Source organism: Schistocerca cancellata, chromosome 4, assembly GCF_023864275.1.
Source record: "Schistocerca cancellata isolate TAMUIC-IGC-003103 chromosome 4, iqSchCanc2.1, whole genome shotgun sequence".
NCBI classification, from domain to species: domain Eukaryota; kingdom Metazoa; phylum Arthropoda; class Insecta; order Orthoptera; family Acrididae; genus Schistocerca; species Schistocerca cancellata.
This window is the reverse complement of record NC_064629.1, coordinates 863593092-863615116: the sequence shown is the minus strand read 5'-3', so window position 1 is coordinate 863615116 and position 22025 is coordinate 863593092. Positions and strand designations below refer to the sequence as shown.

Genomic DNA, 22025 nt, shown 5'->3' with positions numbered 1-22025 from the left:
TTGATGGCACAGTAACTAATGAACGATACATGAAGGTTTCGGAAGATGATTTCACCCCCATTATCCAAAGTGAAACTGATTTCAAGAAGATGTGGTTCATCCAAGACAGAGCTAGACCACATCGAAGCAGGAGAGTGTTTGATGTCACTGAGGAGCACTTTGGGGATCGCATTCTGGTCTGGGGTACCCAGGGGCCACTGGCATGGGCCTAATTGGCCGTCACATTCTCCAGATCTGAATACATGCGACTCCTTTTTGTCAGGCTACTTTAAAGACAAGGTATACCATTGATGAGCTGAAAACATCCATTCGGGAGGTCATCGACAGCATCAATGTTTCAACACTTCAGCAGGTCATGCTGAATTTCGATATTTGCCTGCACCAAATCATCGCCAATGATGGCAGGCATTTCTAACATGTCATAACCTAAATCCAAATACCTGTAGTGATCCTTACATGTTGAATGAAGTGTGTGTATGCTGTAGCTTGTAACTAATTTACGTTTCTTTTCATACAGTTCAATAATTGTCATCCTTCACTTCTGTCACATGGAATAGCACTTCAGTCATACAAAATGTCTTAACATGCTGACTGAAAAAATATCTTAATTCCACATTTTCTCTTTTTCTATATACATTTTGCAGACTTCAGACATTCAGTTAAAAATTCTACACTTTCATGACTTACATGCATATTAAATGCGCTGTTGGTGTATCTTATCCTGTGTGAGGATTTGTGTATGTTTATGAGAATTTTCGGAGTTTTAGGACTATTATGCACTGGTTCATCCTTACAAAATCAACTGTGACCTATACCTGTGTATTCTACAAACATTTCAGAGATAAATTCCGTATGTTCTGTACCACAGGAACTCCAGATATGGAAACTTTCAAACATATCCTCAATCACTTCACTCGCCATTAGCATATCACCAACCCCCCCCCCCCCCCTTTTCCTCTTCTTTGGTGTTTTTATATAATTTTTTTCAGTGTTTACTCATTTCACTTTCATTCTCTCAGCTTTCTTTCTGTGTTATTTTATTCTTTCACACAATCCAGGATGGAACAAATGAAAAGTTTGCTATACATTTAGCTTTTGGCCAAAAGGCCCTCTTCTATATAGCAATTGCCTGCAGGGGGAGTGGCCGTTAAAACTAAGTTCTTGAAAGCAGCACTCTGTGTTTTTTAACTACCGGTTTTGCTCTTCAAATGAACAAGACCATTAACAGAATATACACTGCAAAAAGATACAAATTGATAATACAGAGAACTTGCACTGGTGTTATGTAAAGTACATATTTCCAGCATGGTTACTTATGTTGAAACTTGGCTGACAGGTTTAATGATTGCATTTAAAGTACGCTGATAGCTATAAATATTTAACGGGCTTTACTGTAGTTTTAAGCCTATGTTTAAAGTACACTTACGATATACTTACAGACGTCAGACGTCTATACGCAAGCCCATACAAAGAGGTGACTAAAATGTAAATTTCGTTTTCTGTAGTTGTAAAAAACTTTGGATACACTATACCATGGACGTTACAAGTACTGTTGTACAGTCAATTTCATCTTTGGCTCTGTCAATATTATTTACTACTGTACTTAAAACATAAGTTTACGTACTACAGTACAGCCAGTTTAACTTTTAGAGCTGTTAGCCAACTTATCAACGAAAGTCGCCACGCTTGAAACAGAATATGTATTTTACATAACAGCAATGAAAGTTTTCTGTATTATCTCAAGTTGTATTTTTACAGTGTATATTTTCATGATACTCTTGTTCATTTGAAGAATGAAACTGGTAAATAAAAAATAAGAAGTGCGGCTTCTCAAGAACTTAGGCCTTCTACTGACAGGGAAAACATACATATGACCACTGTCTCTAGCCTCGGTGAGCAGACTGAATGGTAACAGTGCCTCATGGGAGCAGCAATCCTGTGGTGGGGAGTGAGAGGTGCAATTCAGACTCGGGCTGTGAAGCAGACATGTAAGTGATGCACAATGTGGTGCACTGCATTTTCAGCAACTGGATGCTCCAGCTGTCTCTTGGTCAGTTTGCCAATGGCCATTCATGCAGACAGACAGTTTGTTAGTTGTCATGCCCACATAGATAGCAGAACAATAGCTGCAGCTTAGTTTGCAGATCACATGACAGCTTTCAAAAGTAGTCCTGACTTTGGCAGGGCAGGAGATGCCTGTGACTGTACCAGTGTAGGTGGTGGAGGGATGATGTATGGGACAGTTCTTGCATCTATGTCTGACCAGGGATATGAGCCATGAGGCAAGGGTTTGAGAGCTGGGGTCGAATAGGGATGGACAAGGATCTTGTGCAGATTTGGTGGGTGGCAAAATACCACAGTGGGAGGGGGTAGGAAGTATAGTGGGAAGGATATTCCTCATTTCAAGGTTTGAAGAGAGGCAATTGAAACCCTGGCAGAGAATATGATTCAGTTGCTTCAGTCCTGGGTGGCACTGAGTCACAGGGGAGGGTGTTCAGGTTTTGAAGGGATATGGATAGGGTGTCCTCACCCCAGTGCAGATCACAAAGACGTCATAAGTGAATCAGAACCAGGTTAGGGATTTGGGATCCTGGGTGATTAGGAAGAATTCCTCTAGATGGTCCATGAACAGATTGGCACAGCCTGGTGCAATGCTGGTACGCACTGCTGTAACATGGATTTCCTTCAAAAGAGAAGTAATTGTGGGCGAGGATATGAAGGAGGTTGTAGGTTTGGAGTCAGAAGGACATTGGGAATGATAGTGTTCACTAGTGGCAAGGCCACTGGCATTGGGGATATTCGTGTACAGAGGAATGGCATCAACAATGACAAGCAGGGCGCTGTGTGGCTCGTACAGGATCAGGAACTGTGGAGAGTCAGAACAGGAAATAGTAAATGTCGTTTAAATAGGAGCGCAGGTTACTGTTAACAGGCAGTAGGTGTTGGTCCACAAGAGCAGATATTCTCTCGGTGGGGCACAGTAATTGGCCACAATGCGCTGTCTTTCATAGTTTACTCTATATGACAGTTATGTCAAACATTATCAAGGATTATCACTGCCTAAAATTTGACAGCAGTAACATATATGAGAAACTGTGTACTATATTATAGAACATATTTCAGATCATGTAATATTAACTGACGAGCATGTCATTGTTCTAGAAACATATAATATGCCACTGATGGTTTATAAACCCAAAAAACAATTTTCATTTCTTGTGCAGCTCACTGTTTATAGAAGATGTAAGCTGCAGAACACTAAGCATTCACGATTTTTCTACTGGCAGCAATTAGCAATGTTATTTATCTTGCGCAGCATGGATTTTGTTTTATTGCCCAAAGTACAATTATGGGGAAAGTATTGTAAAAACAAAAATATTACCATTGAGTCAAGATTAGCATGCGTAAGGTGTATCCTTTAGATTATCTGCCCCACCCCAGGTTTATTTGGATGACAGACTTTCAGGACTCTTGTCTGTACTGAAAAACATCTGCTTACCATCTAGAGGCACCAAAATGGCAAGTACTAGTCCTCTTCAAAACACTCCTCTGTTTTCCATGTCAATTCCACCACAAAAAATTCTCCCCTAGCATCTCAGATTGGATTAAACTTGGCTTATCTATTCTCCCAACGAAGGAAGGAAGATGAGGACTTAACATCCCATTGACATCGATGTCATTAGACATGGAGTACAAGCTTGACATGTTTCAAAGATGGGAAAGGAAATTGACCATGCCCTTTCAAGGAAACCATCCCAGCATTTGCTTGGAGCGATTTAGGGAAATCACAGAAAACCTAAAATGGCCTGATAAGGATTGGAAGTGTCATCCTCCCGAATATGAGTCCAGTGTGCTAACCACCATGCCACCTTACGCATTCAGTTCTCTCTACAAAAATAAATAACAATATCAAATGTTAGTACTTTATATCTGTCTTCTTTTTATGGAACTTCAGATTTTTGTAGTTTTATGGTTTTTAACACTGTGATGACACAAATGACACTTGCTAACATTTTAAAAAGAGAGAGAGAGGGGGGGGGGGGGGGAGATGGGTAAGTTGCATTCTAACACACTAGTCTGTAGCATAACCATCATTCTTACACTTCTGCAACAGAGAATTACTGTTTAACCTATGGCAACCCATCTGCAAACCAACATAACCTGTTTTTGATGAATGCATGCACGCTGTCTAATGATGAATTCCATCATTTCAAAACCAGTAAAAGTAACTTTTCATAAAGTAACCTAAAACCAGTTTTCGGGCTAGTTGCAACAATTTACAGAAAGGAGAATCTCTCTTTTCCTTTAAGTGAGAGTCAATATAACGGTGAACTAAGTTTTTTTATAAAATAAAATACAAAGCTATAAGTCTACATTTCTTTTTCTTGATGATTTTACATAAAAATGCGAGTTATTTATCTTTACAGTCCTTATACTACAGTAGACCACAACAGGTAGAGTGTCAGCATTAAGGCATTCCGGCAGACAAGGCACAGGTGTACAGGAAAGGGCATACAACTGCTACGTGGGCAGTCAAGCAGCCAGGCCATAGCATACACAATCATACTGTACTGGTAGAGTGCACAAGGCAGATATGCCCAAGCAGCTTGCGCATGGACAAAACTTGTGCGATCTGATCATATGGTGACATAAACTACCCGCACCTGCCAGCAAATGTGACAAGGGGCACCTGGGAATGGGAATGCTCGTACCACATGGGGCAGCATTGCAACAATCTTTACCACAGAAATTATTAATCACTAAATTTCACAGTGTGGATGACAAATTTAAAATAGTAATTTATTTTCAAAATGTTCAGAAGTGTCATTTTGTGCCATCACAGTGTTAAAAAAATGGCAAAATTTCCTAACTTTAAGGTGGCATAACACAGTAACAGACAGTTATAAATGCTAACATTTGGTGTGGTTGCGTATCTTCATAGGAAGAACTAGTAAGCCAAGTTTCATCCAAATCCAAGATGGTGTGCAGGATAATGCTCTTTTCTGGTTGACATGACATTCAATGATCCAGGAATGTTTCAAAGAGGATTAGTACTTGCCATTTTGGTTTACTGAGATAAACAGGTGGTGATCAGCACAGACAGTTGTGGGTAAGCTGAATAAACCTATGATGGGGAATGGTACGGTAACTACAGAAAATCCATATCTGGAGGTCTGAAGGCTCAGACAGGGAATAGAACCACTGTATGACTGGTTTGTAGGGTGCGAACCTGCGTGATCATCAGAACCCGTACGAAGTCGCAATTTTTTTCACAGTCCAATTTTTTGCACACTCCAATTTAGTCACTGTCACAAATTATGATGATGATGATGATGATATGATGATGATGATGATGATGATGATGACAACACAAACACCCAGTCCCCAGGCAGAGAAAATTCCCAACCCGGCAGGGAATCGAACTCGGGACCCCATGATTCAGAGGCAGCAATGCTAGCCACTAGACCACGAGCTGCGGACTCATACCTATCGAGTGAGAGTTCAACGTGTTGATAACTATGCCCTCTTTCACAGTAACTGGGATTTGAATGGGTAAGTAATTAAATCAAAGACTGCGCTAGAGAAACTGCTCTCTCTCTCTCTCTCTCTCTCTCTCTCTCTCTCTCTCTCTCTCTCACACACACACACACACACACACACACACACACACACACACACACACACACACTCTTTAACAACCTGTCAGCTGATACCACCAGAAATCACTTACATGATAGCTTCACTTCTCAGTCAATCAATGTAGACAGGGGAAAGTTATAAAAAACAAAGGTCACTACATAAAATTCTAACACAAGATGCAGGTTATGATAGTAATGAAAATAAATGAAAGTACACAGTTCCTTCATTTATCTACACTGTATAGCCCTGACTCTACTGACAACATAACACAATATTTTTAAACTTTTTACAACTCTTCTGGACCAGCAAAAGCTTTTACATAAAATTAACACGTATAAAAGATTAGTCCAACATTTTTGCTCTATCATAGCACTACATGCGTAACATAATATATATTCAGCTTGTTTTCATACCATCTGATTCGTGACTGGTAGTCTTCGTCTTAGCAAATGAGTTACTACATCCACAATTTTTTCATGAAGCCTAGGGAAACGCATTAGTTCCTGCTGGACTTCAGAACCACAGTGTTGGATGATTCTCTGCATTTCTTCATGGACTAATTCAACACAGCGAAGAGCAGGCTCTTCAAGGCGTCGAATTTGGCGTTTCACAAGAAGTTCAAATGATATCTGGAACACCATTATACACTAAATTTCACCTGACATGACCTGTCAGCAGTACTGGCCATGTTCATTAACATAAAAAAGTGATTTTTCCCTAAAAATTTGGCTCCACAGTATAATTTTCTGCTAATAAGCATAAACAACGGAAGTGAAAGGAAACTTAAAAAGAGTGCACGGAACTGTTATGTTTGAACAGTAGCACAGAATGTTGGTCTAACTTGTAAATGATATTAAAAAAGAAATATAATGCTTTAACACAGAAAAAAGGCAATACTGATGAAATTCAATGAGTGAACACCAAAGCTCATATGGAAGAAGGGTGGTGGGGCATTGAGGTTGCAAAAAGAAAAAACACTCACAGATAGAAACTGCAATGTTAAAAGAAATGTAAACAACTAAAGCAAATAGACAAAGAAAACCACTGAAATTCCAAAAATCAGCTACCAGAAAGAAAACATGAGACTGACTTCGCACAGGGTGAAGTCTAATATTTTATGCTAGTCATACATACATACACAAATGGAAAATGCACTTTTATATGTAACAAATTTAAATGAATATCATGTCTGCCAACTAATGAGGACCATCCAGTACTCTTGTTATCAGCATTCATTTGCATGAAATATTACTTCCAACCACATATACAACCTTCTACCTCACAACTAAATCAAGTCTCAATCAAAATATAATTTTTCACTAATCAGGGTGCTAATTTTACCCAATCAGAAGATTTTTCTCAGATAACCAACTCAAAATTCTTAATTTCTCCATGTTCTCATGGTCACAAACTGAAGTTTTTGATTTGCCACATCAGTTATAAGTGGGGATTCTGAGTTAACCTATGACTCAAAGCACACGCACATAAAAAAAAAGTTTTGCATCATGTCGGTTCCAAGAGTTCCAGAGTTCCATTTTATTACTTCTCTTCAAATCACATTAATCATGGAATAGAAACACACAGCAACAGAACGTACCAGTGTGACTTCAAACACTTTGTTACAGGAAATGTTCAAAATGTCCTCCGTTAGCGAGGATACATGCATCCAGCCTCCGTCGCATGGATCTCTGATGCGCTGATGCAGCCCTGGAGAATGGCGTATTGTATCACAGCCGTCCACAATACGAGCACGAAGAGTCTCTACATTTGGTACTGGGGTTGCGTAGACAAGAGCTTTCAAATGCCCCCATAAATGAAAGTCAAGAGGGTCGAGGTCAGGAGAGCGTGGAGGCCATGGAATTGGTCCGCCTCTACCAATCCATCGGTCACCGAATCTGTTGTTGAGAAGCGTACGAACATTTCGACTGAAATGTGCTGTAGCTTCATCGTGCATGAACCACATGTTGTGTGTACTTGTAAAGGCACATGTTCTAGCAGCACAGGTAGAGTATCCTGTATGAAATCATGATAACGTGCTCCATTGAGCGTAGGTGGAAGCGTAGGTGACGAAACTAAAATGAGCTCTAACATGGAAATTAAGCGTTTCCGGACGCATGTCCACATAACATCTTTTCTTTACTTGTGTGTGAGGAATGTTTCCCGATAGTTTGGCCGTACCTTTTTGTAACACCCTGTAGTGATTGCAACACCTACCCTATCATCATACTAAGCAAACGCTTTTTGAAAACAACTTTAATTAGTGTATAATATCTCGTAACAAAATGGCCTCTATTGGTCAGTTCCATAGTTCCATTACTGGGTCAAAGAAAGTACAAATGCAGCATTACAATGAAATGAAGAAAGACAGTTTGTAGATAAATATTTTATATCAGTGGCAAGTAGGCAGCAGTGATGGAATAACATCAAAACCAGCCACTAAGTAAAAATAAAAAGTGACTTACTGACTGACTGATGATTGAATTTATGATTACAAAGGCCAACAGTGCAAGGAACTTCCTTAATGACAGTGGCTTATCATAGTGGTTTGTAGTGTGCTGAAACCTAATATAACAAAATATGTACTTTTGTACTAACAACTGTAAAGAATATATGTTAATTTGCAGGCAGGCACAATTAAAAGACGCTTACATAAAGCTTTCGGCCACAGCCTTCATCAGTAAAAGAGAGATACATACCATTCACACACAAGCAAGCACACCGCATGCACACACCGACCGCCAACTCCAGCATCTCCGGCTGGAATGTCCAGATGCTGCAGTTGGCGACCATGTTTGCACGTGGTGTGCTTTCTCTCGTGAGTATGAATGGTGTGTGTGTGTGTGTGTGTGTGCGTGTGTTTTTCACTGATGAAGGCTGTGGCAGAAAGCTTTATGTAAGTTCTTAATTGTGCCTGTCTGCAACTTCTTTACAGTAAGTAGCAATCTGTTTTTCCTACAATCCTGAGATTTCTACCTAGAGTTTCCTTGGTTTTATTTTTATAGTAGCAACTCTCAAATGTACAAACATGCATTTTCTGTGATTTTCATTATACATACTCTTTATGTTTCATGGGAATTTGTGGTTAATAAACATCAGGAACATTAAAAATTTTGTAAGGAAACTGCGGTGGGTGGGTGTGGGGGGGCGGTGCATCTATGAAGGTGGTTTCAGCTAAGGAGTTTCTTGCTGGAACTTCTTATGCAACAATAAGGGCCCACATCATCTTTGTGCTGCAGCCAACATTCTCGACAAGTCCAAAAGATTAGGTGATTTGATGAACCTCAAGACTCACCCAATGGACAGTCAGCTAAAAGAAAAAACTGACTGCTGCTAATAAGAAATAAGGGGAACATTCACAGGACACTGAAGTGATGGGAAGACAGTATCAGGCCTGCTGGAATGGCAGTATCATGGGAGACTACTTTTGGTCACTTGAGAAAGATGTGGAACAGGTAATTCATCAGAGAAAAAGCTACATTAGATGCTTTAAGGAGAGAACAGTAGGGAAATATAAGCCAATGGACACATACTCCTATGTAAGAAAAAGAGTTTCCTACAGTTGTACTTTGAAACTACCTTTGTGTATATTGAAAAATTAAATTATTTGTAATTACAGTTGTGTGTGTTTTGTTCATTTAATAGTTTATAACGAAGTCACACTGTGACAATATCATAAGTGACAGAAACAAAACTAATGTCAGATAAGGATTCAGAATGTAATAAACCATGAGACTAAGCTACTATCTAAAAATATATTTTTTGTTGGCCTGTGTTATGGACACTATGTCTAAAATTATTCTTGGGTGTGTTAAAAGTTATTGGAACTCTTGCACTACAGCAACCATTACAGAACTTCCAAGTCAATTCTTTCCTTAAGTACTGCAGTAACTTTATCCAACTGTTTTCTCTCAAATCAGTACATGTTCTAATCAGATTTGGATCAAGACTACTTGCAGCTTTTGCCAACAATTAGGCTGATTGGTACTGAAGGAATGTTTGCCACACAAATTTTTTGACAAACGCTTTACATGCTTCTTACAATGGAATCATCTTTGAATAGACTAGGGAGAATTCAAGTACGAGATATCACTTGGAAACATGAAGCTATAATGGCAAATAATGTCGGTGGTGAACATTTCTAAAAATAAAAGTGACCTTGGTTAACACACTGTGCTGGTTGCTATAAAATAAAACACATTATGAAAACTCAATGCACAGTTCCCCTTCACTTACACAGCAACTCTACAACTCCTTGTTCTCCTAACTGTAATTTCTCGATCATTTAGAACATGAAACTTCTTGGCAGATTAAAACTGTGTGTCGGACCAGGACTCAAATCTATGACCTGCCTTTTGCGGGCAGGTGCTCTTACCCACTGAGCCATCCAAGCACAACTCGTGACCGGCCCTAACAGCTTTACTCCTAACAGTATGTCATCTCCTACCTTCCAAACTTCACAGACGTTCTCCTGCATACCTTGTGGGACTAGCACTCCTATAAAAAAGAATACTGCACAGACATGTCTTGGTCACAATCTGGGGCATTGTTTCCATAATGAATTTTCACTCTGCAGCAGAGTTTCAAATCATCGCACATTCCCCTATAGAGCAAATATACATTCTGGAAGTTGTAACACATTATTCAAAGCACCCTTCAATCAGTATTCAACAAACAGTTGAAAATTCGAAAGATTCCACCAGTCTCTTAGAATAACTCTATATTCTCAGAGCTTTTCTAGGTAAAAATCAATTTTTCCAAAAATTCAAATTAATCCAGGCAAAACACCACCCAAGTATTATAAAATGTGGAATAGTTTTAACATCAGAATCACTAAATATGTATGTGAAATAATATTTACTTTACAAACCTCTGGAACAAACAATGCTGGTCGAGGCCCTGTTGCATTACGAATTGCTGTTAATATATCCATTTTACTAAGGCCTGTTAATGGGTGAATTGTATCCAAAGTTCTCCCAAAAGTTTCGTGGAAAATAAAACACATCCGAGCACCACCACATCTGCAAGAAAATTATCACAAAAACCATTCACAAAACAATTTTTAAAACCTCCTTTTATGGAACTACTTTGCCCTTCAAACACTTCAAATCAATGTTAAAACATAACTTTAACAATGAATGCTATGCACATGGAGCTGAAACTTTCACTTCTGCAAGAATGGTACACTGTAACTGAATGAACTACCGTATTCATTTGAGATATCTAGTTTGGCATTTACAAGTCAAGCAACATAATTTTTACACTACAGTTTTTATCATTAACATCTATTCCTCTTCTCAGTAATGATATATTTTAGTATCAGACAATTCCGCATTTTGCACAGTGTGGCTGAGCCATTATATTCACACTTGCTTGTTCCCACCTATCCTATGGCATATGTTCGACAGTACATTCATTTGGTTCTACGAGGCTGGTTGTACGGCAACTGAAATTTTATCAGAGATGCAATGTCATTTGTGAATTCCAACAAGTCAGATGGATACTGGATGTTGTCTTAATTTATTACCACAAATTCTGCACATGAACCCACAAAAACACAAAATCCTATTCATAAAAATGTTGGTACACATTCATGGTTGTGTGAACAACCTGCATAAATCAGCAACCAATTTTTATGCATACATTATGATTTGCTTTGATTCACACGCGTGTGTTTTCACATTGTGATTCAGCAGTTCTTTTCTTGCCTATAGTGTGATGAGTATAATATGTTTTCTGTCCTCACTACGACACTGCTGCGACCTCTTCAGGTTTGTCTTTCACAATGACTGTGTATAAAACATGTATTTTTTCCCTCATTCCACCTACAAATGATAGACTGTAGCAATTTATGTTTATTGCTGAACTATTAAGAAATTCTATCTGTTGACACAAGAAAACCAAACTAAATTTGACACTGCATGATGTGAAGTCACAGCAAACTACTAGAAACATGATTTTAGAATGAAAATTGCCCCCATATGACTGAAATATTAACCAAAAATCAAAGAAAATATTAGTCGTCCTCAAATATTTCAAGTTAAGAACATAGGATCTGATAGCTCCTGCCCTCTGGTATTCTATAACAATATTGTAAACCATCAAAAATAAGTCCATGTTCACAGATTTTTATGACTCACTCGTTCACTTGTAGTTTTCCTCAATGCATAAGTGCTTATAATTTTTCAGGCTTTCCTCGCAGATCTGTTGGTAATACAGTTTTCAGGTATGCCACTGGATAACCTTATGGACATCGAACAATATTTCACCAAAACAACTGTTTAATATCTTCAGGTTGTAAATATTGTGGTATTTACTGCTGCAAGATGCGACTGATGATACTTGCACGGCAGCATCAAAATTTGTCAAGGCCCAGGCTGGGATATGGCACACATAGAGACGCACACACAACTGGACAGAAGTACTGCTCATTGTGTCCCCTGCTGAGTGCCGAAGAAAGACTTTCTGCAAGTGTGCAGTGGATAATGACTGTGTTGCCAGATGCTGCTGTGGTTGAAAGTTAAATTAACTTGTCAGCAATGTGCTGTGTCAGGTCAAAAATCTGAAGTCCCTGATTCTCCCCATTTTGATTTAATGGCAGCCAGTGCTGGATTTCAAGCAGTGCTTCGATAAAATTCACATCCTTGTTGATAAAATTGTCTGCTGTACAGATAAGTATGGCCTCCTCAAAAATACAATTGCAGAATGATGATGCTGAGCATAAAACTTGCTGAGCATAAAACTTCGGTCTTTTCATAGACCATGCAATGCTCCATATTCAGGCAGTGTTCCACTACAGCTGATTTGTCAAGCTGGCCCACACATGTATGTCATACTAGTGTTCAGCACAACATTCTTGCACAGTGCGACATGTCTGGCTTCCTATACCGGCAAGTGATCTTAAGTAGACCCCATTTTCAAAAAATGTAAGAAGTTTTACTGTTTTGCTGGTGGACAAAAAACACACTAAGTGTCTTTATTTCTTGAGGACCCCTTCAATTCCTGAAATCATGCCACCAAAGGCAATTGCAGTGGATGCCTCCGCATGTTCATTCACACCCCAACAATGCATTCACTTTGGTCAGAATACATTACATATCAAACAATGGAATATCCAGGATGGAATAATGACAATATTATGAAAAGGACAGATTGATATACAACATACAATTGAGATGCAGTCACAGACAGACACAACAAAAATACTGCTAAACAAGCAAGCTTTCAGCCAAAAAAAGCCTTCTTTCAGAGTAACGCCCCCCCCCCCCCCCCCCACACACACACACACAAACAAACACTGTCTCTGCCATAGACATTGGTCATGTGTGTGCGAGTTGTGTTTGCCTTTCATAATACGTTGTATAACTGTTTATCAAAATAACCATTCTGTTGGAACACTTATCTTAGGTGTCGCAGCTCACCTAGCAGGCTGTTGGGATCTGAGACCACATGTGCTCTATGCAAAAAGGAATGTAGACACCACTGCACTGTGGAGGGTAATGACAGCTTTTGGCCTGCAAATAAAGTCCTGTGAGAGGGAGTTTGCAATACCTGTGTGTTGAGCTCCATCGACCTTTCTTCTAACCATAGCACCCAGAAGTGGTAGGGTGTCACCTCTCTCCAGTTCCATGGATAACTGAATATTCAAATGGAGTGATTTCTAATGTTGAAGAAACACACACAGTTTGTTTATTTCATGGGGCCACATCACCTACAAAGCGCAAGAAGCAGGAAGGTTGGGGGAATTGCCACCTTAAGTGCATGTCCGTCAAAGTCTTCCGTAAAATAGTTGGGCACATTGGGAGCTACAGATTCCCATGGCCACAACTTCCACTTGCTCAAAATACTTGGAATTACATAAGAAATACCTTGAGGTAGGAACATGTTTAGATAACGTCACAATGTATTTCTAAAATCTGTTGTGAATAAGCTCTAATGAGTCCCATAGAGGCACTTTTGTAAATAAGGATACAACATCGAAGTTCACTGAAAGATCCAACTGTCTTAGTTTTAAGCATATTCAAGCATCCTAAGAAATCGTCTAAATACGATTGTCACTTTCATCTATGAGAAATCGCAACACCAAAGTAAGATGTTTACCCACAAAATAGGTAGGTGCTCCAATGTTGCTTACAGTGTGGCAAAGAGTGGAACCATCCTTTTGAATCCTCCATATGCTGTACAGTCTTGGGGGACTACAGCCTGCTGACTCAGGTCCTGGACAAAATTTGTGGCAATAGAACTCTTCCTGAGAAGGTCTACAGTTTTTCTTTGAATCTTGTCAGTCAGATCCTATCTTAGCTTGTGATACGCAGGGCTTGTCAAGCAGTACATCTATCTTCAGGTTGTATTCAGTTCACAACAGAAAGATGGTGGCATTCCCTTCTCAGGAGATGAAATGACCAGGGGACCACCACATTATATTGCTTTCAGTTATCAGTATTTTTCATTCTCCACAAAATGTACTAACATACTTTCCTGTTATTCAATCTACTCAATTCTTTTGTTCTCCACTGACACACCTAATACAGGAGTATGAACTACTAATTCTATCCTCATGAACCTTATTCAAAGAATTTGATTTGGGTGGAGGAGGAGGAGGATGGCCATGGTGATACCCAATAAAATTTTTCAGTCATGGAGTACAGTGTTGTGTGGTAATCTCTCTTGCATCACCCATCACCTGGACCATGAGCAGAATGACAGCAAGTGTTTGAATATATGGAGGTATGGAGGAAATGAATGGGGGATCATTCAAGGAACTAATTCATAGCTCAGCTGAGGTAAATAAAGTGAACTGTACTAAAACATGACTCAAGATGGCCACACCATGATAAGCTCAATTATATCTTCATTATTTCTGTGATACCACAGCATTATCCAATAATGTGCCAATTACATCATAATATAAAGCATGATTATACAACAAGTACTTACAATTCATTAGTTTCTATATGCCTCGCAGTTCCTTCAATAGTAGCACAATAGGCTGAAGCAAACTTTGTAATAATCTGAAGTAGTGTCTGGCTCTTGTCTGACACATCATCACCAAATGATGTAAGTAATGTTTGAAACTGTGATATCATAAGATTCACTCTTGTCTGTATGAATAGAAAGAAAGAAAGAGAGAAATCAATCAATCAACTCAATTTTTTTCTTCTTCACATAAAATTTCTAGTTATAGATGACTAAAAATGATCATGAAAAAAGTCAATGTAAGTTCCAAGAAATAAACAACAAAATGAGAGCTAATAGTAACAAGTTTATGACAAAAAAAAATCACCTTTAACAAATATGTACATTCTAACATTTAAAATGAGAGAACTACCTTCAGATCAGGTAAACAGTCACGTATGTGATGCATCAGCATTCTGTTAAGTGTCTTGGCGAGGTAAGGTGTTCCATTTCTATTTGCTAAAGTTGGGTACCTCCTCTGAAGAAATGTTGCTTCATCTTTAAGCGATTCTGCTATCGACTGAAAATGTAAAAAAACAAATTTAACCATGAGATATACTACAAATTGATATATATCATTTCAGCAGTTTAATGTCAGAGACTAAGATGAAGGTCAGTCTGGGCACACAGTAACAACTGCAACTGAAAACATTGCGTCTTATACTCAGACAACCCAAAAAGATACCTCCTACGTCTACTATCACATTAACTAAATTGTAGGTACTATATCATCAACTGCCTGTAAAATTTTAGCAGTAGAGTCATATTGGTTAAGTTTCCAGTATGCAGATACTGTAGTGTCTAACACAGTGACACAACACTCAGCATTTGGAGTTCTGCCAACATATGCTAGGAATGACAGGCTGCTCAAAATCAAAATGCAACAAATGACACAAAGAAGTGATAGTTGTGCACTTATTATTTCCTAATGTCGTCATCCATCAAGTGTAAAAAGAGAATGAATGTAGGTATAAAGTACACTTATTCTTCAGCAACAGGATACATGATTACAATCAAAATTGAAAAAAATGGGGGCATTAATAGCGAATTGGTATGCTAATTGTCCCAAATTAAAACAGTTTGTCACTTTACAACCCAGCTCTAGTGCCTATGTGAATCTCTTTTGAAAAGCTAAACAAAATATCCATGAAAGTTTGGATCCCCGAGCTGCTGCGACTGCAACGTGTTTCTAGGACCTTCTCTAGTTCACACTAAATAATTAGCTGCATTCAAGATTCCAAAAAATTTTACAAAATGCATTACACTGAGCTGTCTGTGATAATGATATTTATTCTGCTACCAGTTTTGGTCTTAAACCATCTTCAACAGCAGCTTTGCACGTTGATAAGCCAAGATTGTCTGTTTTGCTGTGTTTGGCAGTAAACTGAAGATCTTATTTAGGCGCTGGTCAACAGCATGTACGAATTTTACAAAATGCATTACACTGTGCTAGTGATATTTATTCTGCTACCGGTTTCGGTCCAGGCAATCTTGGCTTATCAACGTGCAAAGCTGCCGTTGAAGATGATTTAAGACCAAAGCTGGTAACAGAATAAATATCATTTATCACTGACAGCACAGTTTAATACATTTTGTTAAATTCATACATGCTGTTGACCAACACCTAAACAAGATGTATCTTAACAAATTAAAAAAAAAAAAAAAAAAACGCAAATGCAGATTTTGGCTGTAGACCTATGTGCTCTCCATCATTCACCACAAAATTCCTCAGATAACATAATTCTGTCACAAATATACAAAGATCTAGCTTTTGCAAAATGGCTCTGAGCACTATGGGACTTAACATCTGTGGTCATCAGTCCCCTAGAACTTAGAACTACTTAAACCTAACTAACCTAAGGACAGCACACACATCCGTGCCTGAGGCAGGATTCGAACCTGCGACCGTAGCGGTCACGCGGTTCCAGACTGAAGCGCCTAGAACCACACGGCCACACCGGCCGGCTAGCTTTTGCAAATGACTGAACCAAACTTCCCCAAATAGCTCTAACACCTCTTCTTTTTTTTCTGTGTTTAGAATGCACAGCAGCTATGAAAGCCATGACTCTGATGCAGAGTCCCTAAATGTTGTCGCAATTTAACCCTCTCCCCTCCTCTGAGTAAGGAACGTGTAGTTACAAAAATTAAAAATAACATGTTTTTTAGCATTAGCAGTAATGGGAGTTGCATCTCCTGAAGGTAAGTGATTGTCAGCTTTTCAGTCTTTCATAATTTCAGCTACTGTCAGCTTTGTCATACGTAATGTGAAGCCAAAAGGAGGATCAGTCATTAATTGTTCATCATTTCGTATACTCACAACTTTATAGCTATATCTTTGATTTGCAATCTATCAGGGGATGTACCTACTCAGCAGAGACTATTAGCACAGTACAATACACTAAAAGTCTATTGCAGTGTGAACCAATCAGAAAAGTATGCACAGAATTCAGTATCTTGTCTGCAACTGAAGTGCAAAAGCTTTCCTGGAACAGATGCAAGATAAAAGGTAGAATTTATCTGCCCACTCTTATTAGTTCAATTCATTGAACAATATAAATTGTAAAAGAACATAAAACCTCTGTCTTATAATATGCAGAAGAGTGGTTACCAGGAAGATAAACACGTAAAACTTGCAATGAAGTCAGCACTACCATCTGAAGATGGGCTCAGGTCTGAAACCAGTAAGCGTGCAGCAAAACTTACTAACATTTTACTTTTTTTCATGTTACGTGGTGTAAAATGTCAGTGTGTAGTGATAAGATATCTGTGAAGTAATAGCTAGAAAAATGTGAAAGTTTAATTTGAAAGTATAGTTGCCAAGCACTTAAGCTGAAAATGGTGCAAGTTTAAGCGGTTTGTACTAATAAAAACTGGAACTGTACAGACAGTATCTGAGAAATTAAGTAGCAAGAATAGAAAAGGCAGTGAATAAAATTTCAGACTACATAAAGGAAATGTTACACTTAAATTACACAAGCAGCTCTGTTACCTTATTGTCCATTATATCCTGCTGGGATCTGTTAACAACACCAATGATCCCCAATTTTACAGGGATTACTCTGCCACAGAGTATGTCAATTGCATCCGTGCCTAAAAATGACATTTTTAATATAAAAATGAATCAAAATCAACACAGCAACAGCAATTTTATAAAAGCAAATTTAGTTAATATTACATGTTCAGACAAGCAACAATTACAAGATAGGGCCTTTCACCTTCAACTAAAGCACTGTGCACTGACCCACTGCAAGTCCTGTGGTTTTAGATATGTTGGTTAAAGTATGAGTAGTAAAATATTTGGAAGACCCATTCACATCTAGGTTTTAAAAAGGACATCAAGGTCTCCAGTGTCCCTATTTAATCTTAGGAGACAAGAGTCAGCAAAAGTGATAAAAGTTTACATTTTCCACTACATATCACACACTTTATTTGTAAGTTTTATAAACTTATGATATAAATGATAAATTGAACAAAGGTTAAATAAATTTAACAGATAAGGATATAAAGAATACAACAGAAAAATGTTGGTGCCCCGGCAAAGGACTATCAATTTCTGACCCAGTCCCAATGGAGTGACTGCTACAAGACATGCTGCAGGCAGACAGTTAACTTCACAAGCAGCAGTTCCTAAGAGAGTGCCACGGCTCTCCAACTTTACAGCAAAATGGTAGCCTTCAGAGGAAAGACACATTGTTTCACACTGTCGCCTCCCCAAACATAAAATTGTGGAGTTACATACAGGAACTGCTGTAACAGATGGGAAATGTTAAATGTTTATCAATATTGTGTGATGAAGCATCAAGTTTCGCATGAAAGACTGATGAAATTATGCAATATAGTGTGTTTTTTGCCATTACAGATAGATAGGGAATGAAAGGGAGTGACAGGATAAAACCAGCTTATGGCATACAGCATATGTCTCTTGAGTAGTACCACAGGTGCAGGAGAGGCCTCACTCTAAAGTACTGCATGGGGTGATCAGAATTTAAGTGTCACATTTAAGGTATGTTACTTAGAAATGGTACACACCAACAACCAATTACGTGGAGGTACAGGAATTAAAAGCTTCACACCGCCAATAGTTCTCCCCTCAATCATCTTGGTAAACACTAGTGATAAAAATTCATTTCTCCACCAGGATTTGAAAAAGCTTCCTCCGAATGAAGTGCCAGCACATTAAGCGTAAACTAGTAACTTTTGTACTAAACACCGTAACTGATACAAATTCCAAAGAGGCAGGGAATGCAGCTTAACAGCCATTGTATTCTCCTTACTCAGAACTGGCAGTATAAATTTTATTACTATCATGATGATAGTCATCTCCCCTCCTGTTCCATTCGCAAAAAGAGCAAGGGAAAGGCAACTGCTTGTACACCTCTGTATGAACCCTAATTTCTCATATCTTATCCTCTTAGTCCTTACATGTATGATGGTGGCAGTAGAATCGTTGGGCAGTCAGCTTCAAATGCCGGTTCCCTAAATTTTCTCAATAGTGGTTCTAAAAAAGAATGGCACCTTCCCTCCGGGGGTTCCCATTTCAGTTCCCAAAGTGTCTCCGTAGCTCGTATGTGATGTTCAAACCTACTGGTTACAAACCTAGCAACCTGTCTCTGAACCACTTTGAAGTCTTCCATCAATCCAACCTGGTATGGATTCCACACACTTCAGCAGTACTCAAGAACAGGTCGCCCCAGTGTCCTATACGTGGTCTCCTTCACAGGTGAACCACTCTTCCCTAAAATTCTCCCAATAAACTGAAGTCGACCATTCGGCTTCGCTACCACAGTTCTCATATGCTTGTTCCATCTCCTATCACTTTGCAACGTTACACTCACTCATATATTTAAACAACACTAGCAATACCGTATCCAATCATTACAGGTTTGTTCTTCCTACTCATCTGCATTAACTTACATTTTTCCAGATTTAGACTAGCTGCCATTCATCACACCAACTGGAAATTTTGTCCAAGTCGTCTTGTATCTTCCTACAGTCACTCAACTTCCGACATCTTACCGTATATCACGGCATCATCAGCAAACAATTGCAGATTACTGCCCACCCTATCTGCCAAATCATTAATATATATAGACAACAACAGGGATCCTGTCACACTTCCCTGGGGCACTCCTGATGATATCCTTGTCTCTGATAAACATTCACTATCAAGGACAACATACTGGGTTCTATTATTTATGATGTCTTAGAGCCACTCACATAACTGTGAACTTATTCCATATGTGCGTACCTTCGTTAACAGCCTGCAATGAGGTACAGTGTTCGAATGCCTTCCAGAAATCTAGAAATATGGTATCTGCCTTCTGCCCTCATCCACAGTTTGCAGTATATCATGTGAGGCAAGTGCAACCCAAGTTTTGCATGGATGTTGCTTTTTAAAACCATGCTGATTCATGGACATAAGCTTCTTAGCCTCAAGGAAGTATATTTGAACTGAGAATATTGTCAAGGATTCTGAAGCAAACAGAAGTTAGGGATATTGGTCTGTAATTTTGGGGATCCATTCTTTTACCTTTCTTATATACTGGTGTCACCTGCGCTTTTTTCTAGTCACTTGGGACTTGGTGCTGGGCAAGTGATTCACAATATATGCAACTTCAGTAAGGGACCAATGCCGTCAAGTACACTCTGTAAAATCAAATTGGGATTCCATCTGGATGTGGTGGTTTGTTTGTTTTCAAATCTTGAAGTTGCCTCTCTACACCAAGTACACTTATTTCTATGTCGTCCATACATCAGTCTGTTCGATGGTCAAACGATGGTATGTTTGTATGGTTCTCCTGTGTGAACAATATCTTCAATGTGAAATTTAAAGCTTCAGCTTTTGTTTCGCTATCTTCAACTGCCATAATCCTGTTGCTAAGGTGTGATGGAGGTAGTAGTTGTATGCTTCAAGCAGACATCTTTTCACAGATGCGTCAATCTCTACTAACATTTGCTTTTCGTCATTTGTTCGTCCCCTTTTGAACCTAGAGTGCAACAGCCTCTGCTTCCTCAGAATTTTCCAAATTTTGTTATTAAACCACGGTAGGTCTTTTCCATCCTTCATCCACCTCCTAGGCACTTGAATCTTTAGACCATGATTTACAATCTATTTACACTTTGCCTGTAATTCTTCTACATCCATCTTACTGGAACTATGTGATGTCAATTCACTAAGTGGGGTGTTAGTAACTGCTTATCTACTCTATCTAGCAGAAAGACTCTTCTAGCCATCTTGACTGGTTAATTAACTTTCACAATCACAGTTGCTATAATGACATTGTCATCACTAAATCCCATTTCTATACTGACATTGTCGGTAAGATCTGGCCTACTTGTAGCTACATGGTCCAAGATATTTCCATTGTGTGTGGGCTGCCCAGCTAGATGCTCACGACAATTTTCAGAAAACATGTTCAAAATTATTTTGCACGACTATGTCTGTACCCTCCACAATGAACCCGTAGACATCCCAGACTATACTCGGCAGATTAAAGTCGCCTCCAACTAAAATTGCTTGATCTCAGTATTTACATGCAACTGACCGTAGACTTTCTTTGAATGACTCTCCACAATGGAATCGGGTGGCCAGTAAAAACATCCAACAATTAACTTAATTTCAGCTACACCTATTACATGCAACCTGATGACTTCACTGTCACACTCAACTTCAACCTGAACAGAGATAATATTTTTCTCAACTGCAATGAAAACTCCCCCTCCTATGGCCTCTAATCTGACTGTTGCATCTAGTGTGGTGTTGGGCGGCACTTTGGTGCTAAGAGTGTTAAAGTTATCAGATGCCCTCCTTAAGTTTACTTTGTTTTTGCAAATGACATGGTAATTTCTGTTTAGAAGATGATCTCATCATAACACTGACTCCTGTATTGCAATACACACAGGAAATGGGGGGAGAGGGCTAATGGTCATCAGCTGATGGAACTCTGCTAGATAGCAGGTGGGATTCATGACCATTGCACTTCCATTGAAGTAGTGTTGAAAAATGGAAACCAAAGGCTTCAAAGTCATGAAGGGTAGGTTTTATTTTACTGGCTCTTCTTGTACCTCCTATAACGATGGAGTAATTTATACATGTGTAACAGGTAGTCATGAAGTTTCAACTCTCATCTTGAAAAAATTAAGTTACATAATTTATTTTCGTTTGTTTGCAGGTACATGTCTGTAGTTCTATTACACACTGAAATCTCCATGCCAAAGTCTCATAGCACACTGCTAGAGGAGTCTAAACAATATGGCTCAACCCACTGAGAAGAGGAGCATTGTGTGGTAATTCATTTTTGGCCACAGCCGATGTCTTGCAGCTGTGTCGGGCCTATCCAGATGGCTAAAGAAATCATAGGCACATTCCTCAGTAAGCATAATACAATTAGTGCATACATTACATGCACAGTAATGATGGTTATACTTAGTAC

General features: G+C 38.9%; 1 protein-coding gene across 5 annotated transcripts in view; it reads right to left on the bottom strand.

Annotated features, from left to right (window-relative positions):
- The window catches only part of LOC126184997 (dynamin-1-like protein), an 81331-nt gene that overhangs the window by 9322 nt on the left and 49984 nt on the right, over nucleotides 1–22025 (bottom strand). For 3 of the 5 annotated variants that reach the window (XM_049927711.1, XM_049927712.1, XM_049927710.1), the window contains exons 6-10: nucleotides 17582–17682; nucleotides 14966–15112; nucleotides 14575–14738; nucleotides 10499–10658; nucleotides 6054–6287 (exon numbers count right to left, since the gene is read on the bottom strand). In XM_049927711.1, coding sequence (XP_049783668.1) covers nucleotides 6054–6287; nucleotides 10499–10658; nucleotides 14575–14738; nucleotides 14966–15112; nucleotides 17582–17682 — 806 coding nt within the window. The remainder of the gene's footprint in view (nucleotides 1–6053; nucleotides 6288–10498; nucleotides 10659–14574; nucleotides 14739–14965; nucleotides 15113–17581; nucleotides 17683–22025) is intronic. The other 2 variants (XM_049927713.1, XM_049927714.1) reach the window with 2 other exon arrangements.